This window comes from Sinohyriopsis cumingii, unplaced genomic scaffold (assembly GCF_028554795.1).
Source record: "Sinohyriopsis cumingii isolate HCF-2022 unplaced genomic scaffold, ASM2855479v2 utg000066l, whole genome shotgun sequence".
NCBI lineage: Eukaryota > Metazoa > Mollusca > Bivalvia > Unionida > Unionidae > Sinohyriopsis > Sinohyriopsis cumingii.
In genome coordinates, this window is record NW_028315866.1 from 1,433,955 (window position 1) to 1,448,303 (window position 14,349).

The following is a 14,349-nucleotide window of genomic DNA, read 5'->3' on the forward strand; positions in this document are numbered from 1 at the left end:
TCACCTCAATAACATGCGTAAATCTCTCATAATAATTTGACATTTTGATAATGTAAGCCTAGCGCCAAGTTTGAGAAGCAGCTGATCAGAAATAGAATTACCACAGATAGCTTGCATGGCTAGGGTAATACTGCATTAAACAGCAAAAAAGGGACGAACATAACATGCAAGATATTGTTTATAATTTTCTTTTTCTATGATAAAATGCAACAACCAATATCCATCTAAATATTGGATGTAAATGTTTGAAGTCTTTTCTTCTATTTATCTCTTAACAGAAAATTGATCAATAATGTAGAAAAATATTAAAATAATTACCTTTGAGCATTTCCAGTTGAAATAATTATGTTGTGTGTGAAGTACTACATAGAAGCCATCAAACAATATAAAGCGAACTACTGTGACTAATCACTTCCTCTCGGGATTAGAATGTATGTTACAATGCTTTACAAATTTTGACTACCGGTAGTTTTCCGAAGTCAAACGGTCAGAAGACCTAAATATAAAATGTGCTGTATTATTAGAAAAGCAAACTATTTTTAGGAACAGACATAGCATGCCATTGGCTTGGAGGAATGAAATCCACCAAAGCCAAATGACATATTTTGCCTGTCAATTACCTTTATTCATAGTCTTATAATTTTTGCCAATTTACAGTTCAGTGACCCATAATACAAACTCAGCAATCAATATACATCTGATGTAGTTTTTTTTCCTTCTATTTTTTAAATATAAATTATGGCAGGGACCCTTATTAATGGCATAATGGCCACATAACTATTTATGTTTTTGAGACACGAGAGTATGCATATACATGTATGTATGTGCACATGCATGCATGTCTGTATGTATGTATGTGGTTAAATGGCACATTAGCACAATTTTGGCTAGTGCAGAAGACATTTATGTACCACCCAAAAGGCACACTAAACAAAAACAAGACCAAAAAAGGGTAAAACCTTAAAAAATACAAGCCCAATAATTAAAAATATTATAAATGACATTCTTTCTAAAATCTGAAGACCTTCCAAATGTAGCATCACCATGGAAAGCATCCCAGTTCATGTTGGTTGCCTCTATTAGTCACCTCACATAACATTCAGCTGGGCCTTCAGGCCTATTCTACTTTCTTGACCCACAAGATGACCATTCAATATATTTTACTGTCTAAGCCAACCTCTCATAACATGCAGGAAGGCCATCAGGCCTATTCTACTACCTAAGCCAACCTCTCATAACATGCAGGAGGGCCATCAGGTCTATTCTACTTCTTAAGCCAACCTCTCATAACATGCAGGAAGGCCATCAGGCCTATTATACTACCTAAGCCAATCTCTCATAATATGCAGGAAGGCCATCAAGCCTATTATACTACCTAAGCCAACCTCTCATAACATGCAGGAAGGCCATCAGGCCTATTATACTACCTAAGCCAACCTCTCATAATATGCAGGAAGGCCATCAAGCCTATTATACTACCTAAGCCAACCTCTCATAACATGCGGGAGGGCCATCAGGCCTAGTCTACTACCTAAGCCAAAATCTCATAACATGCGGGAAGGCCATCAGGCCTATTATACTGCCTAAGCCAAAATCTCATAACATCCAGGAGGGCCATCAGGCCTAGTCTACTACCTAAGCCAAAATCTCATAACGTGCGGGAAGGCCATCAGGCCTATTATACTGCCTAAGCCAAAATCTCATAACGTGGGACGGCCATCAGGCCTATTATACTGCCTAAGCCAGCCTCTCATAACATGCAGGAAGGCCATCAGGCCTATTATACTACCTAAGCCAACCTCTCATAATATGCAGGAAGGCCATCAAGCCTATTATACTACCTATGCCAACCTCTCATAATATGCAGGAAGGCCATCAAGCCTATTATACTACCTAAGCCAACCTCTCATAACATGCAGGAAGGCCATCAAGCCTATTATACTACCTAAGCCAACCTCTCATAACATGCAGGAAGGCCATCAGGCCTATTATACTATCTAAGCCAGCCTCTCGTAACATGCAGGAGGGCCATCAGGTCTATTCTACTTCTTAAGCCAACCTCTCATAACATGCAGGAGGGCCATCAGATCTATTCTACTTCTTAAGCCCACAGGAGAAACAAGATAAGAGAGAGAGGAGTGGGTTGAAACAGCACAAAAACACAGTATAATGCTGTAAGTTTTATTTCATATTGCCTTAATAAAGTGAGAAAGTCCAAACATATGAAAGTATAAAGACAAAAATGTTTCTTCGCAAAAACTTTTCAAATTATCGAAGCTGACTGTTAATTTCCACTGATATTTCTTCAACGTAAAATTTAAATTTGTAAGTTTGCTGAAATAATTTAACATAAACCCACAAACACTACAACCATTATAACATCCACGATCTATGTACTACTTCACAACATGTCAAGGTCAAAGGTCACACAAACAGTCCATTGTTAGATTAAGGTACATGTGCCCCCCACCTCCCCAATGTAAATATTAAGCTATTTTAACAAACTGTACATAGTGCCAGAATTATTAAAACGAATGACCCAACTGTCAAGTTTAAACATAGTGCCAGAATTATGAAAACGAAACGAATGACCCAACTGTCAAGTTGAATTCCTGAAAACATTTTAATGTTCTAAACCGAAGATATGTCAACCTCATGCACATACCTTACATTTCAATCTTGTCCTCATTTTGAAGTTGGCTAGTCATTTTGACCAAACTTCTGAGTGCAATGTTGTATGACAATAAAGCAGAGATAACTTCATTTTAAAGTAGCTATGTGCAACACTCTGACCCTTTGACCAAACTTCTCAGTGCAATGTTGTATGACAATAAAGCAGAGATAACTTCATTTTAAAGTAGCTATGTGCAACACTCTGACCCTTTGACCAAACTTCTGAGTGCAATGTTGTATGACAATAAAGCAGAGATAACTTCATTTTAAAGTAGCTATGTGCAACACTCTGACCCTTTGACCAAACTTCTGAGTGCAATGTTGTATGACAATAAAGCAGAGATAACTTCATTTTAAAGTAGCTATGTGCAACACTCTGACCCTTTGACCAAACTTCTGAGTGCAATGTTGTATGACAATAAAGCAGAGATAACTTCATTTTAAAGTAGCTATGTGCAACACTCTGACCCTTTGACCAAACTTCTGAGTGCAATGTTGTATGACAATAAAGCAGAGATAACTTCATTTTAAAGTAGCTATGTGCAACACTCTGACCCTTTGACCAAACTTCTGAGTGCAATGTTGTATGACAATAAAGCAGAGATAACTTCATTTTAAAGTAGCTATGTGCAACACTCTGACCCTTTGACCAAACTTCTGAGTGCAATGTTGTATGACAATAAAGCAGAGATAACTTCATTTTAAAGTAGCTATGTGCAACACTCTGACCCTTTGACCAAACTTCTGAGTGCAATGTTGTATGACAATAAAGCAGAGATAACTTCATTTTAAAGTAGCTATGTGCAACACTCTGACCCTTTGACCAAACTTCTGAGTGCAATGTTGTATGACAATAAAGCAGAGATAACTTCATTTTAAAGTAGCTATGTGCAACACTCTGACCCTTTGACCAAACTTCTGAGTGCAATGTTGTATGACAATAAAGCAGAGATAACTTCATTTTAAAGTAGCTATGTGCAACACTCTGACCCTTTGACCAAACTTCTGAGTGCAATGTTGTATGACAATAAAGCAGAGATAACTTCATTTTAAAGTAGCTATGTGCAACACTCTGACCCTTTGACCAAACTTCTGAGTGCAATGTTGTATGACAATAAAGCAGAGATAACTTCATTTTAAAGTAGCTATGTGCAACACTCTGACCCTTTGACCAAACTTCTGAGTGCAATGTTGTATGACAATAAAGCAGAGATAACTTCATTTTAAAGTAGCTATGTGCAACACTCTGACCCTTTGACCAAACTTCTGAGTGCAATGTTGTATGACAATAAAGCAGAGATAACTTCATTTTAAAGTAGCTATGTGCAACACTCTGACCCTTTTAAAATGCAATAATCTGAAACACCAAGGTTTTGGCCAATGCTTAATACCTGAGCGAGTAGGACAATATTTTATGCTATTTTAAAATAAACCAATTCAACTATTGATAGTAATGCAGAAATAACAAATGGGACAAAAATGTATAAGGATTTCACAATATGAAGTCATAAAATGCAACTTCCTCCTCCTCATAAATAACAAATGATAATTTATTCGCTGGTGATCAGCATACTAAAGGAACTGTTTATTAACAATAACAAAATAATAATTTTACTGATTTATTCAATCATGTGTAAGTGTAAGAGAAAAAAAATCACAACCCAAAAACCCCAAAAAGGAAAAATAATTAAACAAATGATGCAGACTTTAGAGTCTACTGTCCCCACCAACACTATCATAACATGGCACTTGCATAGTGTAGGTAATCTCGGCTACTCTTTTTTAGTGATCCTTCATGACCGTTGATTAATCCTGGGATCACCAGACAGTACTGTATATACTCGCTTGTCAGTCAGGGTTAACATGCAATGCATTATGTGATGATAGGTCTGCATCTATGCAGGTGCAGTTGGATGGTGACTGATAAATGAATATATACTTATCTCTCTTTCCACTTTAAGAACTTTAAAAGGTGGACAAGTTCCAGTCCATATCTTGAGCAATGATAGTTACATATACCAGCTGGTGAATTAGTGAGTAGACACATAACAAATGTCAAAATTCTCTGATGTATAACGAGTTGATCATACTTTTCCTTTCGAGAATTATACTGCTTTTTTTAATCAATCTTCAAAACAAAATTCCCCACACCCCATGCCAAAAAATGAATACTTTGATTTTTCAATTTAGAATTTCAGTGCAAATGAAATTTAAATTAAACCTTTCTCTGCCTCAATAAACAAAATCAATATAAAAATAATGCCTTGTTCATAAAATAAATAAATTAAATAAAATAAGCAGCATGGAATTCTTCTTCATACAAATTAAGCTCATTAGGACATAGAAGAAATGTCAACAGTATCAAAACTCTAAAGTGTATTGATGTAACAAAATCCAAAGCATTGTACCCAATAACCACATGTAAGAAATGCAATATCAGCTGACATAAGCAATATGAAAGAAAACTCATGAACAACAATAACACTAAACTACTACAACTTAATACATGTATTCATGAATATGCCTGTTTTCATAGAGAATTAACCCATGTCTGATGGAAATAGGCATTTCCAAAACAAAATTACTACCTGATAACAACTTAAACCTTTCCCATCCCCATTCCATACCTGCATCTATTATAATCAATTGCAACTGATTTAATGAGTCATTTTGGAACGTAATCAAACATACATGAAAGAAAAAGGAATGGAGAGACATAGAGAGGTAATTACATTCTTTCTAGTTTCAAATATGATAGGTTTTCAAAACAATTCTTTAAAGGAATGCAAGTTTCGGAATGAACTAAGAAATTATACATTTTTACTCAAAATAGAAATCATAACAAAGAAACTTTGTATATTCAGTATCCTAAAGCATCAAGTGTAAAATCAAAAACAAAATTAAAAAGAATAAAAGAAAATACATATTTTCAAGAAATGTTCACTCCTAACAAAATATAAGAACTGAATGTATTATTCATGTTGAAAGGGGAGGGGGAGATACAACAGGATTTAAGATTTAAACTGTTATGATTGCAAGTACTTTTCAAGGAGAACAAGAGGCCTAATTGGTCCTAAGACCAGAACACTTTTTATCTTGACATATTCCTATAGTCAAATGCAAGAGCACTTGCTCAAGAATTCTGGGACAGTAGAATATATTTGTTCAAATTTTTCCAAATGCTTTTCACACTATGTTATGAAAAGAAATGTTTCAAGGTTCTCTGGTTTTGATATCTTCATCCATATCTAATTTGGCACCAACACTGTTTGACTGTTGCTGAAAAGGCTCTATGTCAGGACATTGTCCGAGTCCATCAATTTCCATAAATGTTTTTTCTTCTTTAACGTCGATAAAGTTGTGTAAATGTTTTGTTTTTAAAGGATGGTGGTTAAACTTGATAGTGGATAAGCATCGTATCTACAAATGTGAAAGGCATTCAAGCTAGGAGGCATTCTGTAAAATCTACTCAAATTAGGTAGACTGATTTTTTAGAAAAGTCTTTCAATGGATTTTCTATTGCTAGCAATAACAGTTCTATTTAATGAAGTGGCATCATCTGCATAAATCTGAAAGCCCTTAATGCTACAATGTTTTCTGTACCATTTGGTTAAACTCTGCTGTGCATTTTCGGACAAAGACATTTTAAATTTTTGTTTTCCTTACAGTAATGGCAGCCATACTTGATGGCAAATCAGCATCATTGGTACAAATTCAAGACTGAAACACCTTTATGCCAGGATGCTTTCCATAAAATTTGGTCCGATTCTTTTAAGTGGTTTTCGAGAAGCAGTTCTTACACTGATTTCTACTGTTACTTACTGCAGCCATTTTTTGATGGTAGACTGGGCTCAGCAACATATGAACAAGCTTGGAAGACCTTACTACAGGACGTTCTTTCTCAATTTTGGTTAAATTCTGTTAAGTGCTTTTTCCAAGAAGTCATGTAAAGTTTCCTATTTCTAGCAACGGTGGCCATATTTGAAGCTGGTCTGGCACAAGTTGAACAAGTCAGAATGAGGTGCAAGCCAGGATGGTTTCTATCAAGTTTGGTCTAATTCTTTTGAGCATACATTTAGAAGAATTTGTAAATATTAATTATGAACAATGTGTTACGGATGAGGATCATACCATATGCTCACTTGACCTTATTGCCAGGCAAGCTAAATCGGTTCCTAAGAAAAAATCTACATTCCTAGTTTTTGTATTGCCATGTCTTACAAGACATTAATGAACTATGTTTAAAGGTTAAAAAAAAATGCTAGAAAAAAGTAAAGCTTTCAAAACATTTGTCATGGGTTACTGAGAAATTCAGGATGCATTTTAGGATTTCAAAGAATTAACAAGATTATTATGCAAGCAACACTAAATAGTTTCTACAGATATATTACAAAATGTGTGACAAAATTAAAATTGCTAAGATGGTAATAAATATATCAGGCTGCATTAGACAATTTTAAACCTGACAGATCTATATATTATGGACCAATTTTTCACTCCCATATTGGTACATTATTCTCATATATAATTACACAGGATATAAGATACTGAAGTGTTACAGAATAAAAAAATACAACCCGAAAGATGCGAGATTCAATCATTTTCTGTCAAAAAATTGCACATAACTTTATAAGTTCACTTATGTACAGTAAAATCTTTATTGAAATTCAAACATTAGTGCCATGAACAGACAATACAACAAAACTTGTTCAATCTGGGCACAAGTCCTAGTCTTGCCTGTGGTCCATAAAAAACCAGAGAGAGAGACACGTGGAACAAAATATAAGTTTTTGCATTGGTCTGAGATCTCTATATTCCATGATATTTATGAAGAACAAATTTGCAAAAAAAAATAGCAAGTAGTCTTTAACATTAAACACAAATATATGATAACAAAGTTAAACTTTTGTATGATACAAAACAAAAGAACTTCCAACAATTAAAGTTTGCCATCTCTGCAGAATGCAAACGAACAGGCCATTAGAAATCTCTGTTTTCTTAGTAAATTCCACCATAAAAATACATTTCAGACTTGTGAGAGTCAAATCTGTAAAAGTATATTTTATGTTCCGATGAAGAACACAATGGAATGATAAAACCATCTCCATAAAGCACAAAATCATTAAAATGTGACTCAATATGAAGCACATTAAATCTTGTTTGAATTGGTTATTTGTCGGCAGTTGGTGGATCAAAATAGGAGTTTTGGGTTCAGCTGACCCTAGTACATTTGCAGTGAAAAAAACTGCAAAAATTATCATTCCAATAGAAATGAATGACATCTTCCAAAAATCAAACCCACTTAGACAAAGCCTTAGTTACACCCCTGTTGTAACAAGAGTGACTACACAAGGCTGTGTTTAGTATCTGAGTAAGAAGATAAATTAAATCAGATATGAATAATAACAGTTGATTTATAATACATGCAAATAAAATGCAAAGAAAAACATAACAAAGTTAATCACAATGAAGCTTTCACACACCTGTCACAACCATTAAAAAAAAAAATGTTAAGCCTGATTTCAGCCCTCGACTGTGCCATAATTGCCAATTCCCTTTACTATGCTTATGCTTTAAGCAATTTACAAATATACAAGTAATGGATGCTGCACTTAATTTATATCTGGCAATTTAATATTACAAACTTTATTAAGGAATTACATTATATTTGTGTCATTGCATTCAAGATCAATAACCAGAGATGGGAGGGCAACTGTATCACGAGACCAAAAAACTTATTTTAATTGGTCTGGTAAATTACGTAGCTCATTACTAAATGCCATCTGGAAAACTAATGTATTTCAATACTTTCTGATCGAAGTTACTTCAAAGTGTCAAAAGATCAGTCTGTTAGCTTTTGTGAACCAATCCTTCTTATCTAAAATGCTGGACCTATCTTAGTATAAGTTCAAGAGAAAAATTAAATAGTTTTAAGGAAAAAATTTTGTTCACCTTGTTTTTTGAATAAGCAACTAAAAAAGAAAGATCAAACCAGTCTGGACGAATTGTATGAAGCATTATTCATAAAACAGTTGAAGGAAACTCTAAATAACCTTACCTTTGCAGAGCTTTGTTTATTGTTTATTTTTTTAAGATAATGGTGACATAATATTACAGCTACTCATATATTTGTGCCTTATTTAACTGTAGTCATTACACAAATCAACCAACCTTGGAGCAAACAAAGGTGCAAAGAAAAACAATAAGAAATCAAAATGATCGAGTACTTAAAGTTCTAATAATGATCATTCAATCTGCTGGGGAATGTTATTGTCTAAACATCATGATAACATATTTCACTGGTCCTTACAGATTGCTTATAAGCAAATTCCAGTAAATGTTTTAAACAACTGAGATACAACTGTTGTAACTGTCTAGTGACAAATGAATTTAGAAGGGATGCCTCTGATGTGATGTGACCTAACTTATCTGATAAACCACAAGAACTGAACAAACACAAATATTGCACAATTCTTAAGGCTACGATGTGCTTGCCTGCTTGCTTGCTTCTAAAAATAATATATTTTAAACAAAAAACAGGATTAAGATAACAAATGAAGGTTCATACATTTGTGTGACACATGACACAACGCATTATGATTTACCATTTCTTTTAAATTTCACAAAAAATCTGAGAAATGTGCTTTAAGATTTTAAAAGAAAAATCATGTTCAACAAACCATGTCACAAATCATGATACTTTGATTTACCTTTATTCACACAAGTCTCAATTTTAAGTTTGTTTATACACAGTAAAACTTTCTTAATTCAATACATTGAGTACTTAAAGACCATGTATTACTCAGAGTAAGTGTAGGTCATTCTCTCATCTGCTACCATTGAAACCACAAAACAGTTAAAAGTCTGATTTACGTTTATGCCCACAGACTTCTGAGTTGTTGATAGAGTTTCATTTTTAAAAAATAATGATGATATATTGATTATCAAATAAGTGAGCTTATAAAATATGACATAACTTAACAGTTTATAGAATCAGAGTACTGTGAACACAGTGGAATGGAGGGTTCAAGTAATACTAGATTAATCAGAATGAATAACTGAATGACCTAAACTTGCATGATGTTTACAATCATGTTCCTTTTTTATAAGTTGATACCAATATCCTGCTGAAGACATGCAATCTTAACTAAAAATGTGTGAAGTCTATTCTTTCCTTTATCTCATAGAGAAGAAGCAATTAAAAAACTCATGAAAACATTCTGAGAAATGTATTTAGGAAATTACTTTTGATCAGCATTTTTTATTGAAATAATACTTTTTTGTTTGAAGTGCAACACAGTAGCAGACAAACTATATCAAGGGAGAGAACCCTTATTACTAATCACTTCCTTTAATGATTAGAAACTATGTTCTGACCATGTGCAAATCTTGACTGCCCTTCCATGATCAAAAGAACAGAAGTGCTAAATATAAAAAGTGCCTTATTTTAAGAAACGTGTTACCTATTCTTAGTGACAGACAGACAACAATGTGTCACAGACTTTTTGAGTTGAAATTCCTCAAGGCAAAAAAGGAAATTATTCTACATTGTATAATGTGTAATCAACTGTGAACATTACCGGCTTAGATCTGCAGACCCATCATGCAATAGCAATTCAGGATCTTTCTATAATATCAAAGCAAAATGAAAAGCATTGATTATAACATCAGATCTTGATGTTCAAAGATAGGCATGCATTATATATATTAGAATATACTGATAGCCTAAATGAAACTTTTCCTACCTTTGGTTACAGAATCACTCTGAACTGCTACTTTAAATGGAATGGTATGCATATCAATACAAAGTATATAAACAATGCAGCATTTGGATTGTTATTTATTTGCTGAGTAAAACACTTTCTTGCATACAAGTTAAAGAAAAAACTTCGGTAAATCAAAATATTGTACTGTTGTATTCTTAATCCTAAACTAAATTCTTTCATTGGAATTTGATAGATTTTCTAAACCATATTTGGATTTTGAGAAATTTCAAACTTTGCTTGATAACAATCTTTATGAATGCTCATGTTAGTTTCATTTCAAATCAATTTAAAAAAAAAAAAAAATCAAACTTGAATCACCACCAATCAGTCAGAATTTTACATGTTATTCTAAAAGGTAATGTACTGCAAGTACATCTATGTACTAAACCCAACCCTGTCACCAAGAAGGAAAATTAAAAGAAAATTACAAACTAAAACCAAGGAGACAAATATGCATTGATAGCATTAAGAGTCCCTTAATCTTCTTCCAAAGAAACCAGACTGTCCCCTATTCTTTGTCCCCTGGAACTGGACTAACAGGAGTGTGGACATCTTCTTTGAACAAAGGATTTGTGACTTCCATTTCTCCAGCCTGAAAACACAAATATTTATGAAGAAAATAATCATGCAACACAGATGCAAAACTGGAAAAAACCCACAAAAAAACAGACAGACAGACAGAGCACACAAAACAAATCAATGTGCATATATTATCAAACATTTTAAAGTTTTGTTTTCATATGCACATCAAATGCAACCTTACTTGAGATACCTTTGCTATGAGAGACTACCTGTCATCTGTGACCACAATCATCGAGTAGGGATTGATTTTATTATGCAAATGTGATTGATTCCATGAGTGACTACCTGCTAAACGTGATCACTGGTCATGATTTTAAAAACAATATCTGCCACAACAGTACTATGAATGACTGCACTGCAGAAATAGACATAAATATCATTGACCCTTTTTAATCCTTGGTAATCATAATTACTTGGTTTGCAAATGGAATGCAGACTATTCTGAACTGAGATGCACAGAAAAATATGTGGAAAAACTGAGCCTGAATATGAGCCATCACACCCTGATCTACCACTTTTAATTGGCAAAAGGGAAGGTCTTACAAGAACATTTTACCGTATAGCAATCTCATTTGCTAAACTTAGTACCAGAAAAAATAGTTTACTAAATTATATTAGTCTGAGAATACTTACCCAATCATATTAACGTTAAGAAAATATACTCTGCTACCTCTTTAATACAGCCCTCCCAGACAGATGAAAATTCACCATCCATCTAAATGCCATATAAGCAAAGGGAAGAAACTCTTACCAATTAACTCCCATCACCACTGCAGGGTGACGACCATCAACCAGATATTTACCAGTATAAGCTGAATGATGAATTCACAAGAATGCTGACATTTGCAGGGAGGTGTAGGATGGATTAAGAGTAATGTGATCAGGTATGTATTCTTGGAGAAACATAATTTACCAAAATCATATACTTCCTCTTTCATATACACTCCCCAATCACATTAACATGAAGAAAATAGGTAATAGGCGGTGGAAATGCACAACCATCAACCTATACCCTGGACACCCTTTATGGGAAAAATGGCTGGATTCCCTGTATGAAGGATAAATTGCTCTCTTGACATGGTGACAGCATAACTAATGGTCATATAACTTGCGATGACATTAGATAGATAAGAAGAAGAAAGAAAAAAATGTTTTCCCTACCAAAAAATAAACCCAAGCAAATCCCGTGAAAGAGATGAACCCTTGCTTGTGAGGAGATTGTGCTGAAGTAAACTAGTTCCAGATGGTGGTCCTCTAGGCAACAGCTTCTTTACCCACTAGATTCAATTAACATCTCATCAAAGCAAGATCTCTGAGACAAAAACTCAAGAACATTGACTGTGCATGTCAGACAACAGCTTCTGTGAGGTCTCAGGTTGAAACACTGTATTCCAACATAAGGCTCACATAAATGCCTCTAACTTCATGCACTGAAATTCAAAACAGGCGTATCCAGTCATGTAAGACATCAGAGAAAAGTGAGCAAATTATCCAGTTCAGCCACAACGCCAGGATTTGAAGGGTTTATCCTCTTTGCGAGCCTTCACTGGAGATAAACGATGTTGTTGGATCCCATGAGCCTTTTACGTTTGTTTCAAGTAGTGTCTCAGAGCATGGAATGGGTCTTGCATATCTAGCTCTCTCAACATATCGACTAGGAGAGGAAGCAGTGAAAATAAATTCATACCTAAGTAATCCGCTTATTTAATTATAAGCACAAAACCATTTTTCTGCACAATAGAAAGTTTGGGACCATAAAAATAGCGACTTACTCACTCCATATCCCAAAGCTTAGGCAATAAGAAAACATGTTTTCCATGATAGTAGCTCCAGCTAAGTTCTGGATAAAATGACCTGAACTTGTTTGAGTTGTGCCAAGACAAAACCCACATAAGGTCACTCTTAGAAAACAACAAGCAGAATGATGTAAATCTATTCCCATAAAAATTGGCCAGCAAGTCCAAAGGGACCTTAATATGGCCCATATCACCAGTACCATCATGCCCAAATGTGTCTGAAATCATGGAACAACTGTCTCTGACAGTAACAGAAGGCAACATTTTCTCCTCAAAAGCCTGAGAAAAAAGTTAGTCAACTGAGGGATTGAGATGCTTAAAGGGATGATGCTTTATGCCTACTTGTCCCCAAATCTCTACACTCTTTCTCGCAATCCTATAAAGTGGAGGTCCTTCTTGCATGTGAGAATCTCTCCACGGCGTGAAGGTTCAAATTTCTTGACATATAAGGCTTGATCAAGAGCATCACACATTGATCTAGATGACCAGAAAAGGGGGCACCACTGGGCCAGTAAGGCCACTGCAAAAGCACATGAAAACAGTAGCAAGAAGAGTCAAATCTGCAGTCATGTCGAATTAGCTCAAAAGTTGCAAAACCTCTCTCATGAAATCCACTCCATGCTGGAGATTAGCTCTGAAAACCCATGCCATACACACACTAGGGAGCTGAATGAGGTTGAGATTGGTAAAAAGTACCACACCAATATGGCCTCGGCAACTGGTGTATATTCAACTGCCACATCTTTTTTTATATACTTATCCACCCAGCTTTATACAAATTTCTTTGGTTGGGCTATTAAGGCACAATATAACAATCTATTGCTCTCCCATTTGATCTCAATATTGTGCCATGGCCATTCACAAAGACCATTAATGGTATGAACACTTGGTTCAGACTCAAACCTTGACAAAAACCATCATAACATATTTGGAAGAAAAACCAGCCAGAAGCACTTTTTTCATGATTTATAGTTGGTCCTGAATAAAACTGGTACTGATCTGACAGCCAACATGGCCACCATGACAGACATCTTCAAAGTATTGTTTTTGCTACACCCAAATGGATGATCATATTTACGTGGAGTTTCCACTAAACGATATTTTATATCTAGTTTGTCCCATGCAATGGTAGCTAGTGCTAATGAAAATGGCACCTATCTGACCTCCAATATGGCATCACTGTCATTCAAAAAGTCTTATTATCACAACTTCTCTTTGATGAATGATGTCACTGACATGGGTCTTTGACTAAAACACACTCTGATGATCAACATATCCATACTTGCATGAAAGAGGTTTGACAACCAGATCTAATTAGCCTTGTGGTCAAGTCAGTGGTCATTGTTAGCGGTTTTATATTTCCATGAGATTATGAGCAAAGTTACTTGCACATACACAAATGAATTTTGACAAGACTTGTATTTAGTTGAATTCCAGTGATTGATTGCACTCTAATACGGATTTTAAGGTCAAACTGCTGATTTGTGAGCATAACACAAACGTGAATGGACTCTTATAATTTAACTCAGTTT

The 14,349-nt window shown here is 34.7% G+C and overlaps 1 protein-coding gene across 1 annotated transcript in view; it reads right to left on the reverse strand.

Annotated features, from left to right (window-relative positions):
• Nucleotides 1–2,167: 2,167 nt before the first annotated feature.
• The window catches only part of LOC149774970 (neural proliferation differentiation and control protein 1-like), a 49,910-nt gene continuing 37,728 nt past the window's right edge, over nt 2,168–14,349 (reverse strand). Inside the window, exon 7 of the mRNA XM_089944612.1 lies at nt 2,168–11,031. Within this exon, the coding sequence (XP_089800738.1) occupies nt 10,948–11,031 (84 nt within the window). The 3' untranslated portion in view covers nt 2,168–10,947. The remainder of the gene's footprint in view (nt 11,032–14,349) is intronic.